Below are 18,875 nucleotides of genomic sequence, written 5' to 3'. Positions count from 1 at the left end.
TTGGGGAGATTCAGCTTACAGCCATTGATGGCTCTATTCTCCGCCTACAGGATGCTTTGTATGTGCCTGGCATTAAGAAGAATCTGCTTTCCATTTCTTCTATGGCACGTTGTGGTTTGCAGGTCACCTTTGATGATGACCGTTGCATGGTCCGTGACAAGGAACACATGACATTGGTCTTGACAGGTTCTTTGTGTCATGGGTTATATGAGTTGGATGCTCTTTCGGTAGATCAGTCTGCATATTTGACATCCACTCTTACTCCTGCTATGTTAGAGGCAGAGTTATGGCATGCTCGTTTGGGGCATGTAAACTATGGCAGCTTGATGCTATTACAGCGTACTCAGATGTTGGATGGATTACCTCTCTTGGAGAGACCTCCTGAGCATTTATGCGAGGGTTGCATTTTGGGGAAAATGCATCGTTTCTCTTTTCCCCGTGATGTTGCTTTTAGAGCAACAGCCAGATTACAGCTTGTGCATTCGGATGTTTGTGGGCCCATGCAGACACAGTCATTGGGTGGTTGTTACTATTTTGTAACATTTATTGATGACTTTACACGTTTGTGCTGGGTCTACTGTTTGAAAAAGAAGTCAGAAGTGTATGATGCATTTTTGGCTTTCAGTGCACTTGTGGAAACTCAGTCTGGTTGCAAGATTAAGACTCTCCGTTCGGACCGAGGGGGGGAATACATGTCCTCTATGCTGAATTCTTATTTGCAGCAGAAGGGCATTATCCATCAGTACACTACTGCATATACTCCACAGCAGAATGGGGTAGCAGAGAGGAAAAATCGGTCACTCATGGAGATGGCCAGATGTATGCTGAAGGCAAAGAGTTTGCCTCATAGTTTTTGGATGGAAGCCGTCATGTGCGCTTGCCACATTTTGAACAGATGTCCTACCAAGGCCTTGAAAACCGTCACACCTTTTGAGGCTTGGCACAGCCGCAAACCTTCTGTTGGCCACTTCCGTACTTTTGGGTGTCTTGCATATGCCCATATTCCACAGGTACTTCGAAAGAAGTTGGACAACAAGGCTGTAAAATGCATCTTTATGGGATATAGCAGCGAAAGCAAAGGCTACAGACTCTATGATCCCGTGACCAAGAAGGTTTTTGTCAGCAGGGATGTTGTATTTGATGAAAAATCAGAATTATCCTTGGCTGGTTTTGATACATATCAGGCTGCCCGTGATGTCTTTGAAGGGCTGCTGCCCATCACATTTGGTGATTCAGCTGGTACTTCAGCAAATGAACCTAATGTTCAGCCAGCTGCTCCTATGGAACATGCAGTAAATCAGCACATTGCTGAAACTGAAATTCAGCAGGAACTTGTACACAGTCAGGAAGCAAGACAGGTGCCTAGATGGTACACGCAGACTATGAGAGATAGTCATTTGGAAACACCCTTGGCTGGTCGTACTCGAAGGCAAACTCGACTGCATGATTCAGCACATTCCATGGAGTTTGTTATGGCAGCATGTACTCATGATAATGAGGAGCCTGAATGTTTTGAGGATGCACGACATAGTGTGCATTGGATGGCAGCCATGCAAGCTGAATTGGATTCTATTCATAAGAATCATACTTGGGATTTGGTGTCTTTGCCAGTTGGCAAGCGTGCCATTGGTACGAAATGGGTCTACAAATTGAAAAGGAATGCAGATGGATCCATAGATAAGTACAAGGCACGGCTGGTAGCTAAAGGCTACGCACAGAAAAAGGGCATTGACTATGAGGAGACCTTTGCTCCTACCTCCCGTATGACGACCATTCGGTCTATGATTGCCTTGGCTGCACATTTTGGTTGGAAAGTGCATCAGCTGGATATAAAGACTGCATTCTTACATGGGGAACTTCAGGAAGAAGTGTATGTACAGCAGCCCATTGGTTTTGCAGTTGAAGGCTCAGAAAATTTAGTATGCAAGCTGAAAAAAGCTCTATATGGTTTGAAACAAGCTCCACGAGCTTGGTACGCAAAGATAGATGCTTTCTTGCTTAGTCAGGGGTTTGTAAACAGCCCATCTGAGTCTACCCTTTATGTACATAAAGAGGGGGGATCCATGCTGATTTTGTGTCTATATGTAGATGACCTTTTGCTCACTGGAACACATGCTGATCAGATTTCAGCATTCAAAAATAATTTACAGCAAACTTTTGACATGTCTGACTTGGGTATTTTGCACTATTACTTGGGCATCCAGTTTGTACATGATGCTAGAGGCATTGGATTATGTCAGTCAAGGTACATTGGGCAACTTCTTGAGAAGTTTGGCTTACAGGATTGCAAGCCAGTTTGTACACCCATGGAACCTGGGCTCAAACTGTCATTACATGATGACAGTGATTTGTTTGATATCCATACTTATGCTCCAGCAGTGGGATGTCTCATCTATCTATGCCACACTCGGCCAGACATACAGTTTGCCGTTTCAGTTTTGAGCAGGTACATGCATCAGCCTCGTATGTCGCATTGGCAAGCTGTGAAGCGTGTGTTTCGTTACTTGCAGGGTACTAGAGCTCTTGGATTGCTTTATGCCAAGGGGGGACCACTGCAGTTACATGCTTACAGTGACTCTGATTGGGCTGGTGATTTTGATACTCGTCACTCCACTAGTGGCAATTGTTTCTTTCTTGGCTCGTCATGCATTTCTTGGCTTAGCAAGAAACAATCCACTGTTGCCACGTCGTCATGTGAAGCTGAGTACAAGGCAGCCTTCACTACTGCAGTTGAGTGCGTATGGCTTAGACGTTTACTTGCTGATTTGGATGTATCTGTTACGGAGCCTACTCCTTTATATACTGACAGTCAGAGTGCCATTGCAGTGGCACAGAACCCTGTGTTTCATGCTCGCACGAAACACATAGAGATTCACTACCACTTTGTCAGAGAGAGGCTACATGCAGGTGATATCAGCCTTGTCTACTGTCCTACCACCAGCAATGTGGCAGACATCTTCACCAAAGCTCTTCCACGAGACAAATTTGAAGCATTTCGCGATGCTTTGAATTTGACGCCCTTTGGTGGCGGATGATCCTTGTACACTTGATCACTCTTCACTCCAGGGGGGTTTGTTGGGTATCTCACACGCCTTACTTACGCCTACGCTCATATGGGAGTGTGCGGGTGATCACTAGGACACTGGGGCACTTTTTACTCTCGGTAGGAGAGGTTTTTTCCCCCAGATTATGTGTACTATTTTGTATGTGCTTGTGGTGCACACTTACGGGCACTTACTGTGTTCGGGTGTGAACAGCCCCTTATAACTCTAAGGTATAAGGGTTATCATTTGTACTTTCAGCTAACACTCTATTCAGTACTATTGCATTGGGTGTCGTGCTCAACTCTGTCTCTCACTCTCACACTGTCTACTGCACTTCAGCTGCACCTCGATCCTCTCCCATCTGACAGCACAATCCTTTCTCTCATGCTGCAAACTATCACACCACATACATCTTTTTCCTGGCTTAGGAGCTGTTGCCCGTCCCCTTTCTTTTTGTCCTTTTTCATCCAATTTTGCAACCTTCAATTGAAGATGCTGCATGCCTTTGACCAATTTATCTAAGATATTTTTCTTCTTAACATTGGGAATAGCAGGTATAGCCATAGGATTAGCCACATAAGTGGGTGGCTTACTGGATACTTCAACTGTCTTCCCTGTAACAGTGGGCAAGCTAGAGATATACAATCTTTCTCTTCTTCTATGCTTTTTCACAAGTGCAGTAACAGCTTCCTTGACATGTCTGTACTCTATTTTCAAACCTGTCTTTGTAGTCCGATCCTCCAGCAAATCATCAAGCTTCTCTTGAAGCTTAGGATCTGTTGCTTGTAGAAACAATTTAATTTTCTGACTTGCAAGAGTTTGCTGTTCTGCAAGATCCAACTGCTCAAATCGACTTTCAAATTCTCTTAACAATTCTGTAGCCACAAGACCCTTATTGGGTTGTAAAACCCACTCCTGAAAAGTCTTGCACGTAATCAAAGTGGTATCTTCAATGTAAAATTCTTCCTTGAGTGTCTTCTTAAAAGCTACCCAGTCAGCATCCTGCATGTATAATTCAGTAATTCACTCTTTCAGTTCATGTATAGTAACACGTACAAAATACTGGCTCCATGAAAGTTGAGCCACCCCAAAGAATTCCATCTTCTGAGCATAGGTATGTACATATGTATATACATTCCTGCCATTGAATAACTTCATCTCACGCTCACCTGCTTGCAGAGCATTCATCACAACACTTTCTGTTTGAGCAGAAGCTTGCATGACCTGTTGTTGTTGTTGTACCTGCATAAGCATATTCATATTTTGCACCAACTGTTGCAAAACATCACTGGAGATTGTGTTCGAAGGTTCTCCCATCTTGTCTTTCCTTCTTCTGACGACCTTTCACGTCGGGTTCACCAATGTCAGAGGGGTTTTTGTCGAAAGGTCGTATCCACCGAGGATCAGAGGTAGCAGGAAGTAGAGATAGGAGATGGAAGAGAAGAAAAAGAACAGACAAGAGGTAAACACAACAAAGACAAAGCACAACGAATTGAATCAATATGTATTGACAGAACTTGAAATCCTTTGTCTGGCACTACTCAGAAGCAATCTCCAGGGATTAGATCTCCTGGAGCTCCTTTGCAGAACAAAAACGTGCATTAAAATAATAGCTCTTTCTTTGCTGCTCGGAACCCAAATCTGATGGCTTCGTTGGCTCTGAAAGAGGGGTTAAACTGTAGGATACCTGACTCAGAATCTCCTAGTTCATTCATTATTCTTCCAGTTCAAAATGCAGTTTTCAGTCTGTCAACAGTGATTGCGACGTGCGCGATTTCGCTAATCTTTCTTTTTTATGAAAAATCCCATAACTGGCTGAAAAAGCAACTTGCTTTTTGCATGCCATCCTAATCTATAAGCTTTTCTAACTTTTTCGGTATTTTCCAATAAATAATATCAAGAATAGGCTAAAATTGTCAAAAAATCTAGTATTTTTGGACCATCTATTCCATGGACACTAGCACTAATGACTCAGATCACATTGACTCTCTACATCAATAAAGAAATCGGATAATGATACACTCCAGAGTTTTTCACACTGTGCCCGCGTAGTGGCACGACACCGTACTAGAGTCCAAGTCTGTAAGGAAACCAACCGACTTTTGCCAGTTGATTTTCGCTTCCGCTGCAGTACAGAACACCTCGAGAGCTATTCTCACTCTCTCCAGCATCAGCTCATCTTCCTCTATGTAAAGTGTTGTATCATCTGTATACTCTTGAGTCTAACAGCTCCGTCTCCTCTCTCACCGAAAGTCGGAAGCCGCGTAACCCGCTCACACGTGATCTAAGGAAGTGAGACATCGCCTCTGCAAAGAGTAGGAACACATATGGGGCCAGTGCGAAACCCTGCCGTACTGATCTCTCCAGCTGAAATTCCTCTCCTCGTCTGCCACCAATGAGAATCCTACTAGTAGTCGATCTGTAAAGTGCGGAGACCCCACGGATCTATGCCTGGGGGAAGCTCAACCTCACCATGGTGGCCTCTAAGAAGTCCCAGTCCACCCTGTCATAGGCTTTCTCGAAGTTCAATAGTACAACCAATCCTTGACCACTGTGTTGGGCTCACTCTGTCGCCTCAAAAAAGGTAAAGATATTGTCAAGGATAATTCTATCCTGGACAAAGCTTGTCTGTGTGTCATGAATGATGTCTGGAAGCACGGGGTGGAGTCACCTATCAATTATCTTTGCCAGTGCCTTATAGGCTATTGACAGCAGGGTGATCGGTCTCCATTGGGATAGCTCCAAATGGTCTCCCCCTTTGGGGAGGAGACTGATAACACCTGCTGATAGACTCCCTGGTATCTGTCCTGAGCTGAAAATCTCCTATAAAGCTGGCAGTAGGGGGTCCTTCACTACCTCCTAGTAGGTGGTAAAGAAGGTCTTAGAGAGGCCATTCTCTCCCAAGCATTTTAGCTCGTTCTATGTGTGGAAAGCCTCCTCTAATTCCTTCTTTGTGAAGGGGTCTAAGAGGGAACATCCCATCTCCTCTGTGATGAGTGACGGGATGTGATCCCAAACCTGTTGTCTGCATCGCTGTCCTCTGGCTGAGGCTGTTTACTATTGGAAAAGGCAAGTGCAGTAGTCGGTGGCAATCTCCATCACCTTGACTGGGCTAGAGAGAATCCTCCCATGCTGATCCCGAACGTTGCGTATTTTCTCTCCTGAGGTGCGGGGCTGATGTACCTGAAAAAACTCCTTGCACATGGTGCCCCCCTTCCACGCCTAGAAGGCTGCTGTGGTGCTGAATGAGAACTCCAAGCACTTGTCCTCTAGGCCGACGATGGCTGCTCCTGCACGCACCTCCTGTGCGTGGAGGATGGGATCCCCTGGTGTCTCCTGTAGTAATCTTTACGTGGTTGCTAAGTCCCGCCGGAGTGCTCTCTCCTCCTCCTAGCTCTGCTGCGTGGCTTGTAGTATTGCCTCCTGGTAGATATTGCTCGACTCAGCTAGGACTTCTGCAACCTCCTCTGTGATCCGGTCCTTGTTGCCCCACTCCCTAGTCCAATTCTGCTCAATCTGTCTCTTCACCTCCTCTCTCCTATAGATTGAGTTAGGGATCCGACAAGATCATGTGTCTAGGGAAGATGGTGGGGGATTAAGTGTCAGGAGAATCGGGCAGTGATTGGACAAAGTGGTGCTAGCCAGCTGCCCTATCTGGCCTCTGTGAGAGCAACCCCATTCTCCCACATAGAACCTGTCCAACCGCTCCAGCAAGACTTCGCCTAGCCGCCTGTATCCTCACGAGAAGTTGAGCGACCTATCCCTCATGTGGAAAGCTGGGTCTCTACAAGCGTCACATGCTTCTACTGCCAATAGGAAGATCTCCCAAGCCTCCTGCTCCTCTCCAGCTATGCCTTTGTAATTTTTGCCTCTGCCCTACTGGTTCTCTAAGGTCTCCAAGTTGTTGAAGTCTCCTCCAACAATCCAGGAGTCCACCTCTGGGAGTCTTGCTGTAATCTCCACCTAGAACCTGCTGTGTGCCTTGACCTCCGTAGGAGCATAGACATTGAGGACTCCAAGGTACGAGTCCCCAATATCCAATTTGATCTAGAGAATCCTCCTTGCCACAATCGTCCCATGGTCTCGTACACAGGCAGTGAGGCTCGAGCCAATCGAGGTGCATACACCTCCACTCCTGCCGTGGGCACCGATGGAGTGCTCCCAGTAAGTATGTGAACTGCCCGGGAGTACCTTCCCTACTTGTTGGGCAGGGGTGAGCTTGTGCTCCTATAACAATAAGATGTTGATCCGTCTAGCAAGGGCAGACTGGAGCTCCTGCCGAACAATCAACTTTCTGGAACCACGTGCTCCACTATAGTGGAGTCTATTCACATTCCAGGATGCAAGATGTAAGCTCATGAGGAAACATGTGACGTTCGGTGTGGAAGCTGTTGATGAGGAGGAGTGGCTATGAGGCATGCAGATACGCTTCGCTGCCAGCCTCGATGGTGAGCTCCATTCGCCCATGGTAAGACCATGGGGGTGATGGATGCGCCTGGTGGTACCACTAGAGCATCTATCAGCCAAGCTGAGAGGTGGGACTCTGTGCACTGATAGAAACGGGCCACTTGTGCCAGAGGCCACTCGATCATATCCATCGTAGCTCTCCAATGCAGGGGAACTCGAAAGATAATGCTCAGATGTGGGACCTCGGCCCTAGCCCACCAGTTGATGTCCATCACGCAACTTGGCCACTGCTGGGAGAAAAGTGTCAGTCCATCTTCTCCCATCCACTGGGAAATGTGGTCTGCCACCTAGCTCTTCACCTCCTTCTCTATCTGAGCCATCATCCAGTCTCCTATGTGAGAGGTCTGAAGAAAGAAGGCATAGTTTGGTCCATCTGGTGGTGCTAGTAGATGGATCTTGCCACTCCTTGACTTGCGTACCACGAAGATTCCCACTTCTAGGGGTAGTGGAAACACTTCGTGCTCTGCAACTCTCAGGTAAGACCATGGCTCACTGCGGAAAAACTCTTGTGGTAGCAGCTACGCTTGTCTTGGGAAGATGTGACGGGCGGCATGGGTGGATGAACTGGTGGCTGTGTGGGGAGGGGGGTAGATTGCTTGTGAGTGGAGGAAGTCGACGTATGGGGCTCCTCACCTCTTGTGGATGGGGGGGGGGCGTCGACAGGGGTGAAGGTGGGGCGAGAGGGGGGGATCGAGGGGTGGTCAGTTGCGCAAGGCGAGTGTTGGTAGGGGGGACCAGAAGCTCTAGGGGGGGGGGGTTGTGGGCTAGGGGTGGGGGGGGGAGGTGGGGGAGGGACGGTGGGGAGGGGGAGGGAGGGTGTGGGGGGTGTGGGCCCTCAGGTGAGGTGGTTTGTGACACCTTCATGGGGGGTGGATGTGTAGGCTTGTGGTCCTACTGGATGGAGCGAGGAGGAGGGGGGGGAGTGCGTGGTTTTTGTCGGGGGGGCAATGCTCGCCCTCCTGCACCCTGCTGTCGTGGCTGTGTCTAAGGAGCTGACTGCGGCCACCCGTGCCATCTCCCTCTTTGTCGTCTTTGGACCCTTGTAAAGCCATCCGCATCCACCTATGGGTCTGTCGGTGAAGCCGCCTTGGCTCCGAAGTGCATGCACTCTGCTGTTTGATGCCCAAAATCATGGCAATGCAGGCACTGCCCTGGCTGCCCGGTCACAATAACCTGCTACCTGAAAGAGTGTCTGCCTGCCTCGATCTCTAGAAACTTTGGTATGTTCTTTGTATCTTTCACTGCCACCCGTATCTTTGGGACTCCTGCGGCTGTCACTGCATCCGTGAAAGAGGCAGGGAGGATAGTGCCGAAGAGCCGTCCAAAGTCTTCCACTAACTTGCAATACTCTATCACCAGTCCGGGGAAGAGTAGGGTGACCGGGTGTCTAAGGAACCTATTGTGGAGCACGAATGCCTCCACTGTACCAGGGAACCATGTAGATTACCCCCTTCATGGAGGCATAGGGTGAGTTGGCCAGTAGATCTCAAGCTGTGTCTGTTGAGGTGAGTCGTACCATGAAGATCCCTTGACCCATTAGAATTGCCTTCACGATCTGCGCTGTGCTGATGCTCAGCATGGAGTGGAGCCAGTCCCAAAGTTGGGCCCTGGATGGTGAGTATCCTACTACCTGGACCAAAGATCGCTATTTTCTTTAGCTCCAGCTTTGTGGCATGGACAACTAAGAGCTGTTCCTCAGAGAGGATGATATGCAAGGTGTTTGATTGGGGAGCACTTATTTTCGACCAACTAAAAGAATTCATTTGCACTAAATTTAGAGCCTAGCTTTTGACCAATTATAGGGTATCAAGTGTTAGCACACATTGTTTTGATCCACATTTAGGCTTTAGGCCATCATTAGATACTTACAGATGTACCACTTTGAACCTTGGTGCTTTGTTTCCAAGAATGCCACTTGTGTACTATGTGCCTCCATCATATCAACAAGTAAATCGCACTGTCAATCTAGTCTAGTTGTATGGGAATTCCCCTCCAACATACTATACTACCCTCCACGGTTGCTTGAGAACAAAGACCCTCCTCTTTTGTTGATGAATCACCTTTTTCCTTGAAGGAAGTAGGGAATTACCTAGACACTGAGACTTGGCAGTCCCATCCTCCTTGGTTGATCCCAAACATAGATGAAAATCTTGTGCCAAATTCCAATGATTAGTCTTCTTCATTGAAGGAACAAGGGAGTGGTAAAGTTAAATTGTCACAACAAGATTTCTGGTATCACTTGCCTAATAGGAATAGGTCTTCTACATTTTGCTAGAAACCCAACATTGTAGATGACAACTCTCCCTCATAGGCCAAGGGTCTAACACCCATAATCAAACCATGCACAGCTAGGGCATTGTAGCCTTACCAAAGCTTAACTTAGTACGAATGCCAAAATCAACCTTAGCCCCCTTTTGGTGAGTGGTAGTGCCACTCCATGGAGGTTGAAAGGGGCCCTTCCTTAGGGAGGCAGTGAAATTTCTCTATCCCTTGGTATGTGTATCATTAGTTGGTAGCCATCGGGGTGGTCGATTTTGGATCTCCCCATCAATCAGTGCCTTATGGCATATTTGATTGGTTTGATCAGTGAAAATGATACTCGAGACAGGGTCACATAGGAGAAAATACTATCTCTGTCTCCATCCTGGTCAAGGATATGGAGGCAATCCTCACCAAGACAAGAATTGAAAAACCAAACCTTTAGCCCAATCAAGACCAGCAGATATCTGCAATGTTAGTCTTGAATTGAAATTAAAAAACCTAGATTGTAAATACCATAAGATAAGCCACAATGGACATACCAATGATTTCATATTGAGATGTTTCTAGTATTGTGCTAAAGCTAAAAATAAATTTAATCCCTAAAGCTAAAAATGTATCTAATTGAGTGTATGTGTAGTGGACATAAATGAAAGGTAAGTGAATAAGTGTGTAGTAGAATAATGAGAAAAAGATGCTAAAGTAGGTCTTAGCCTATGGTAGCCTAAAGTGGCCTAAATATCTACCTAGAGTGCCTAAGACAAGATGGGCCTATGGTAGCCTAAAATAGCTTAAAGATCTAGCTAGACTGCCTCAGAAAAGACAAGCCTATGATAGCTTAAAATAGCCTACCGATCTAGCAAGAGTGCCTAAGAAAAGACAAGCCTAACACATCCTAAAGAATGGTACCCTAACTAGCCTAAAGATCCTAAGGGTAGCCTAGGAAGCCTAAGAATCTAGCCTAAAGAGGGCATTGATTGCTACCTTGGTGATTCTGTCTTTGCATTCTTGACTAGCGTAGGAGACATCTTTCATGCATGCCCACACACTTGTTGCATTGGAGCCATCTCTGAAGATTTGAGTATGTGCATGTCTCAACTACCTAGGTGGTTGACTCTGCCTCTAACTGTACTTGTTGTTGGGGAGTGCTAGATCTGTCTTCCTCATCCACTAGGTCCATTTGCATGGTGGACTACTATCTTGGTGATTCTTGATTGGCATTGGAGCCATCTTTCAAGGTTGAGATTTGGGCTTGTCAATGCCACTCAGTCAACACAAGAGTCCTCTCTTGAGTTTGAGTTTGGGCATGTTCTGAGTGCCCATATGGCTGATTCTCCTCTAGCTCTTCCTACTAAGGGATGTTAGGTCTACCTTCATCATTGAGGTACATCATTTCATCTTGGTTCTTGGCACCAAACAAAGTTCGACATTAGACTCCTTAGACATCGACATCCATGTTCGAGAGGGAGTTTTAACCCTTCGTTTGGTATTTTCAGGTGATTGTGTAGATGCTCCCTATTTTGTGATTTGTGAGCTCGGGGTGGTCGCTCATAAATATGTAAGCATATCACGTGGTTCAAAAAGAATGGATTTTAAAATACAATTTCTACATATTTATTACATACAAAAGGGTGATACATAAAGGAGTCATTTACAAATTGAATAGAAAAGGGATGTGTCTTATTTCAGGAAAATTCATAGATAAGGGTATTTTTAAATAGGCCTTAAATGTACGTGATATAGAGGTTTAAATACAGTGAAGTCATTGATTTTGTGAACCAACCTTCCCTTTCTCCCAATGGGCATAACTTTATTTTGGAAAAGAAAAAAACAAAGAAAAGGAAAAATAAAAAGTTCAAAGTTCTTAATACATTGCCTTTGCCAGTCCTCATAGGCCACTGGGCAACTGACATAGACTCCTTGTCTCGCACCTTGTCCTCTTTGATGTGGCACTTTGGACTCCCAAGGGAAGATAACCATCGAGTGTGTAGTCTTGGTAGGTTCTTGGGTAGCTGATGTGCACCCATTAACCGATGCCCTGGTTGCTTTGGTGTGGGATCTCTTAGGGTAAAAAGGCGTGCCCAACCTGCATATTCAGCTTGATGACCTGTTCTTCATCATTTCCACTCCTGCGTTGGCTGGTTTCACTCCTCCCTAGAGTGGTACAATAGATCATCTTCATCATTATTGTATGTTTCCAACTCTTGTTGCCACCCCAGCACCTAGGTGACAGTTCCCAACCATTAGTCACTTTATGTAGGCTTCGCTTGTTGTAGATTTAGGTTGTCTACATCAGGTTACACCCTCTTTATCAGCCCTATATCAAATATCTGCGTTTTTGTATTTTCTTCACTCTTCAAAGGCTGCCTAGTAGCTGCCTATGGAGCCACTTGTAGGGAGAGATATTAAGCGATATATTTGTGTTTTCCTCTCCAATTAGCTGCCCACACTTATCTTGAAAACAACCATCGCCTTGGAGAGATTTCAGCATATCCTTCATCTTTGATAGCTTTGGAGGACTGCACTTCACTCCCTCTACTATTGTCCATCTTTCAATTCTATTCTGACATTCCACTCCTCCGAGGATTGTGTTTCACTCCATCCATAGAGCAACGATTTTCCTTGCCATTCATAGGTTTGCTTGAAGGATTGCATTTTGCTCCCTTCATTGTGTAGACCCTTCCAAGTGCTATTATCTAATCAGCCACGAGAGTGTGGTCATCTCCGAGCTCCGCTCCATTGAATCAACAGTATTCATCATTCTTCATTCTTCTTCTATATTTTGATTTTCTTTGTCACAATGTTTGCCATAGACTTTGTGTTTCTCCCCGCAAACCCTATTGTTTCTTGACATAGTATTAGCACATACTATTCCATTTCTCGACATCCATCCCTATGAATAGAGTGTGAGCTAGTTACTTGCATCCTTTGCATCCCGCACATGGCTGCCATCTCCTTTAAGTGGGTTGTGCCCATTGTCTCCAGCTACTTTTGTGTGTTGAGAAACGGTAAGGTTTGTGGGGAAGAACACAAAGTGTATAAAGCAAACATTGTGACAATGAGCTAAAAAACATAGAAGATTAACGAAGATGAATGATGAACACTAAATTATAGTGAGTGAATCATGGTGGTAAAATGGAGTGAGAGTGAGTGAGTAAGCCTCAAGCTGGCCGCATATCAAGGATTGCTATTGAGGTGAGCAGAGCTTGGAGATGACTTCACTATCTTGGCTGATCAGGTAGTAGCACTTGGAACGGATCTACACTGTGAAGGGAGTAAAATGTACTCCTTTGGGAAGAGGGTTCGATGATGAGGAAAGTGCTAGTTTGTGGAGGGAGAAAAATGGAGTCGTTTGGGCAATGGGATGTTGGAGAAGACAACGAAAGCGGAGGATACTAGAGGAAGTGAGGTAGTCCTTGAGGGTATTAGTAATAAAGATCTCTCTGAATAGGTGGTTGCAAATAGGCAACTGTTGGGGAAGCTCTTATGAAGATATGCCAGGGTGTGCATTGAGGAAACACAGCATGTACGACCAAGATTGAAACACAAAGACTTAGATAGTTACAAGCAAAACTCAAACCCTAAACACAAATTGCAAATGCAAAATTGAAAACTCAAACATAGAGATAAGCATGGAGAGAAGAAACTCTGAAGTGAATGAATGTTGTAAATGAATGTAAGAGTGTATAGAATGCCCAAGGGATAGAGCAATGGAGTGTTGGAGAGTGACTTCATTGGAGATGGATCCCAAGTGCTGTGACTACGAGTTGGAGTGATAGGGTGAGGAAAACACCAAATGTTGATCATAGAGAGTCAGGAAATTGAGGCGAGTGCAAAGATGATGGCTGAGGTGGGTGGCAACACTAGAAAGATGCAAACACAACAGAGAATGAGCCACTAGGAGAATGGAGAAGCATGCCAACTATTGCTAGGTGAAGGAAAGGGCCAATGCAGACGGCAGAAGGCCTCTTGATGATGTGGAAGGGCATTGCCAACTGTTGCTTGGTTGATTAGGATCAAATGCAAGCAATAGGAGGTAGTTTGATGGGGCCCCAAAAATTTAGGGTTTTGAGGGACCATTGAAACTCTCTCAAACTGCACACCGATTTTGTGTTTTTCATTAATTAAGCGTGTTTTGGGGCTGTTTAAGGAAGCTAATCCATTGTATAGCATGTTTTAGCTCAACACCCCCTCTTAGACCGGCCTTTAGAAAGATGATGAAATCATGCAATGCATAGGGGAAAGTACAACAAGGGGAAAAGGTTGATATCAAAGACAAGTGCCAAAACCTGTAGAATACCAAGAAGGATAGGGGCCCCTTTCAACCTAGATGTTAATGCTGAAGAAGGAAGAGGAGCCTAATGATGTCGGTCTTTGTGTAGTGCTGAGAATCATGTGGATGAAGATGAGGAAGCATCCCTACTGGAAGAGCAAGGATAGAACACACCCCCATGATAGTATCAAGAGAGATGTTGCATGGAAACCTCCATGCTGGTAGAAGAGAAAAACTCCAAGTAGATGGAACCATGAAAGGAACAACGTACACCTCCTGTCTCTAGCCCAGGAAGGACTAGTGCAAACTTGCATGTAAGTCCTACATTAAAATACCAAAACTTGCAAAAGAGATTAAAATTTGTAAGCACAGAGGTGAGTAATGAGATGCTCCAAAAACCAAAACTAAAAGTAAAGGAAAGCAAAGCTAAGTGCAATGCAATGAGTATGTATGTATGCAATGGGAGTCTAAAAGGGAAAGACTAAGTGTGTGGCCACCATCGCGTACATCAAGGTGGAGAAGTGGTCCTAGAAGGTGCAATGGATGCCTTGGGAATGGATGCATAAAGTGCAATAGGTGAGCCACTAGTAGACCAATCGGCTAATCCTTGAGTAGTGAAACATATAGGTTACTGAGGTTTTCCGTGTGTCACATGTCTAGTAGTCACTAGGACAGATGGAGTAGATGGTGCAGCAATGGAAGGCATAGCCCCACTAGACTGGCTAGTTGAAGTGGAGGAAGTTGCAATAGTTTGCTATGTTTTTCTCAATGGGAGACCCTAGACCTTGATATGACACTTGTCCTCCGTCGTTTGACTTCGGGGAGCCAGTAGTGGCAAACTTGACGAGTAATTGCTGATATTTGGCCAACTCCTAAAGCTCAAAATCGAGATTGATATGTCGAGTGTGATCTCGTTCCATATAGCGGTCAATGAGATGATTGCAACACTCAAATGTGAGGGAGAAGTGCTGTAACTAAGAGTGGAACTCAAGAAGGAACCCGTGCATTAAGTTAACATTGGCCGTGGCATGGTGGGCTCGCCATTGACGGATGTGATTAGGGTGAGCTAATCATCGAGGGTTTGTCATAGGCTTGCTAGCAACGACGAGGTTCCAAAGTCCTTGATATTCAAGCACTTGTTGCTTGAAGTTCGACCAAGTGGTGAAATTTGACCCATTAAAACGAGTCTTATCTGCAAAGGCATTCCTAGCCGTTGCAACGCAATAGGAGTGGTGGTGCTAGGAGATAGAGAAGGTGTGTAATGGGGGTAGGGTGGAGGAGTGGAGTACACTTGGGAAGCAATCCTAGAGTACCACCATGCATACAAGAAGTGTGCACAGTGGTTTCAAATGTGGGCATAGGTGGACTGGGTATGGGCATGGTAACCGCATGAGGAGCCCAAGGTGGAGGGATAGGGACACATGGAGCAGAGGATGGGAATCCCTATATAGGAGTGACCCAAAGGATGTGTGACGATAGTCCATAAGTCGAGGATGGATATCCTTGCATTTGAAAGGTCATGTGGGGGGGTTTGGAGTGTCCGAGGGTATGGAATGCCCTTCACAACCGTCCTAGAGGGTAAGGATGTGGTAAAAGTGGGGATATGTGGAAGGTATAGTGTGAAAGAGTGGCATGCTCCCTAATGAAGCACTAGGAGGTGCAATAAATGGAGGGTAGATAGATGGTGGAATGGGGAATGAGAAAGTGCTAGGAGTTGAGATGGAAGATCCAACCTCTAATGTGCTTTGAGTAAAGGTGGATTGTGATCCAAGATTTTGGAAGGAAGATGTGAGATCGGGATGTGGAGAAGATAGTGGGATGGGAAAGAGTTGAGAAGTGTGGCTTACTTGCTCAAATGAAATAGATGGCAAAGATATACCTGATGAAGGGTATGTGCTTCGTGAGCCTTCTCTATTAAAGTTAACATATTGAAAACCATCTAGATCATGCACACCAAAAGGAGAAATAGAAGAGAGTTTTGACTCATACAACTCAAAAGGGTTATACAAACCTAACATAAGGCCTAGCTGTGATGAAGGAGATGGATCGCCAAATGTGTCGAATGCTGTGACTCCTCCAAGATCAGAGAGGTGGCTAGTCTCACCAATTGGTCTAGATGGAGTAGTAGCAGTCCTCAAAGGAGTGTAAACCGAACTACACATGATGTGCAAGTACTCTTCAGACTCCTCCTTTGTAAGGTGACTGAAATGTGAAGAGGAAGATGGTAAAGGTGAAGGTATGTCTAACTCCTCCTCGAGACCATAATGCTCTCTTAGAGCCTCCGACGATGGAGAGGCAGGATAGGGCATCATAGGATCCCTAGGAGAAGGTGCTTGAGACATCATGAGTTAGAATCAAGTTGCGTGTGAGTTTTGCACAAAGATTAGCCTCCACAATCATCGTAGGATGCTCTTTATAAGAGCATTGGCTTTGATACTAGGTGAAGATATGCTAGGGTTTGCACTAACGAAACATAGCATGTATGACCAAGATGGAAACACAAAGACTCAGATAGTGATAAGCAAAACTCAAACCCTAAACGCAAAAGTCAAAACTCAAACACAAAGAGAAGAAACTGTGAAGTGAAATAATGTTGTAAATGAATGTAAGAGTGTATAGAATGCCCAAGGGTAGTGCAATGAAGTGTCGGAGAGTGACTCCACCGGAGACGGATCCCAACTATTGTGACCACTAGTTGGAGTGATGAAGTGAGGGAAACACCAAATGTTGATCACTAGAGAGCTAGGAAACTGAGGCGACTGCAAGGATGATGCCCGAGGAGGGTGTCCACACCAGAGAGCTCCAAATACAGCATAGAATGAGCCACCAAGGTATACCACAGCTGGCAGCTAGTGGTTTGAATACATCCAACTTCCAAGTGATGCAGTTTGGAATCTTTAGGCTGTTTTCAATCTTAATGTGCATTGGATTTGTTTTTGAAAACCTCAAATATGACACTTCACCCTGTGATGTTTTGTTATACTCTTTCATCCTTTTTTGTCCTCCAGTATGTATGCATGATTTGAGATTACCAAAGAGGTTCCCTTCAGACAATATAATGCAAAAATTGTAAGTTTTAATCAATCATTAGAAAAGTCACTTGTTTTTTTTACCTGGCTGTTCTTGCAGATTCTTCAGGCAATCACGAACATCAGCATCAATAGCACAGGATGCTCCTGATTTTTGTGCTGTCATGGTTGTGCACAAAGGAAGACTTTCTTCAGTAAAAGATGCAAAGCACTCATTGTTATCAGTCTCTTCAAATAGCTCTGATTGTGTCAGTAGCAAGTTTGGTGCTTCATTGTCTGAGATAAACGAAGGTACATAAGATCTGATTAGTTTACTATGTTAATTGGGTAATTTCTGGTGTTGCATATTTTGTTGGCAAAGAAAGATTCAAGTAACCATTGACCCATCAACTTGTTGAAGTATGAATCTATATTTCAGTAACCACTGCCTAAGAGATCCAAATGCAGGGGCTTTGGTCTTGCAGTTGCATGATGTCTGTACCTTTAGGAAAGCAGAGAGTAAAAGTTACAATCCCTCACGAGAAGGCATCACATTTAAACACTGCTCTGCTTTTGTCCTGTACTAACATCCTTGATTGGATGGTTAGCCATCTGTATATGTAATGCACCCACTAAAAATTCTCTGATTTATTCTTGTAACTTCTTGTTCTCAAATGTGTTTAGCATGCAGCCACAGAGAAAATTCTTGAATTGTTTTTCGATAGGCCTAGAAAATTTTGGCCAAAACTTATCAGTCTCTCTTGACTTGTTACTTCCAACATTTCCAAATCATGCACCTTTTGATCATGACTTTGTGCATCCAGCTTTTTATACTTGTTTGCAGCATTTGCACTCTCACCAGATTGTTGTTTAGATCAAGGACGCCCAATATGTGTTGGTTTTGGATCCTTTAAGGATGGGTGGGTCGTGTGTGGAATTTGATAAATACTTGCTTGTTGCTCTTAGGATTCACTTAGATAGCATCATATGATCATTGCAGCCGGCCAACAATGTTTGGTTTGGTTGGGGTTCAAGTTTCGGACACTTGGGTTTCTGAACTAGTCGACATTACTGAAGGTGAGGTTGGGGTTTTCCTTGCTTCATCTTCCAAAGAAAATGGGGTAGGCTTCACAATGTAGTTCACTAAATAAACAGAAGACTTGAGAATCTTGCTCACAGCAGCTTCCAAGGAGGCGTGGAGCACTACAGGTTACATGCAGGCAGGTTTGATTAGGCAAAGTTTTTGAACGAACAGGTGGTGCTGGTACTCTGGGTATAGAGAGAGCATATGATCATTTAAGCTGATTCAATGCGTATTAGCTTATGGTTCATGAAAGCTATGGGTTTTGGGTCTCAAATATCTAATTGTTGGTACTATTAGTAGCAGTGGGTGTGGCTGGATAGTGAATGGTGGGATCACTGAACCCATTAGATTAACACACATGTTCAGACCGGGATGTCCACTAATCTGATATTGTTTACCATTGTTACTTCTTATGCTCTCTTTATTTTCACCCTGGTGGTATGGGTTTAGTAAGGGTCTTAATTACACAAATATCCTCGATGCAAGTTAGGATCGATTGTGCAAAGTTTTTCTATGAACGAGTGGTGAAGGTACTGTGGATATAGAGAAAGCATATGATTATATAAGCTATCCATTTGTAATAGTTTCTTTCTTACACAAGCCATAGGTTTCCCATCCTTGAATGCCTGATTGTTGATACTGTTAGTAGCATTAGGGTGGCTGGATGCCGAATTAAGGGGTCACAGAAGCACACCTGTTCAGACAGAGATGTCCACTCATCCCATGTGTTTACCATTGCT

At 44.8% G+C, this 18,875-nt stretch overlaps 1 protein-coding gene across 2 annotated transcripts in view; it reads left to right on the top strand.

Moving 5' to 3' along the window:
- The window catches only part of LOC148020286 (U-box domain-containing protein 52-like), a 78,800-nt gene that overhangs the window by 18,498 nt on the left and 41,427 nt on the right, over nucleotides 1-18,875 (top strand). For both annotated transcript variants that reach the window (XM_087700619.1, XM_087700617.1), the window contains exon 4: nucleotides 17,173-17,363. In XM_087700619.1, coding sequence (XP_087556745.1) covers nucleotides 17,173-17,363 — 191 coding nt within the window. The remainder of the gene's footprint in view (nucleotides 1-17,172; nucleotides 17,364-18,875) is intronic.

Source organism: Lygodium microphyllum, chromosome 19, assembly GCF_053477565.2.
Source record: "Lygodium microphyllum isolate KBCC chromosome 19, Lygodium_microphyllum_v1.1.10, whole genome shotgun sequence".
Taxonomy (NCBI): Eukaryota; Viridiplantae; Streptophyta; class Polypodiopsida; order Schizaeales; family Lygodiaceae; genus Lygodium; species Lygodium microphyllum.
This window is presented reverse-complemented; position numbering and strand designations above follow the sequence as displayed.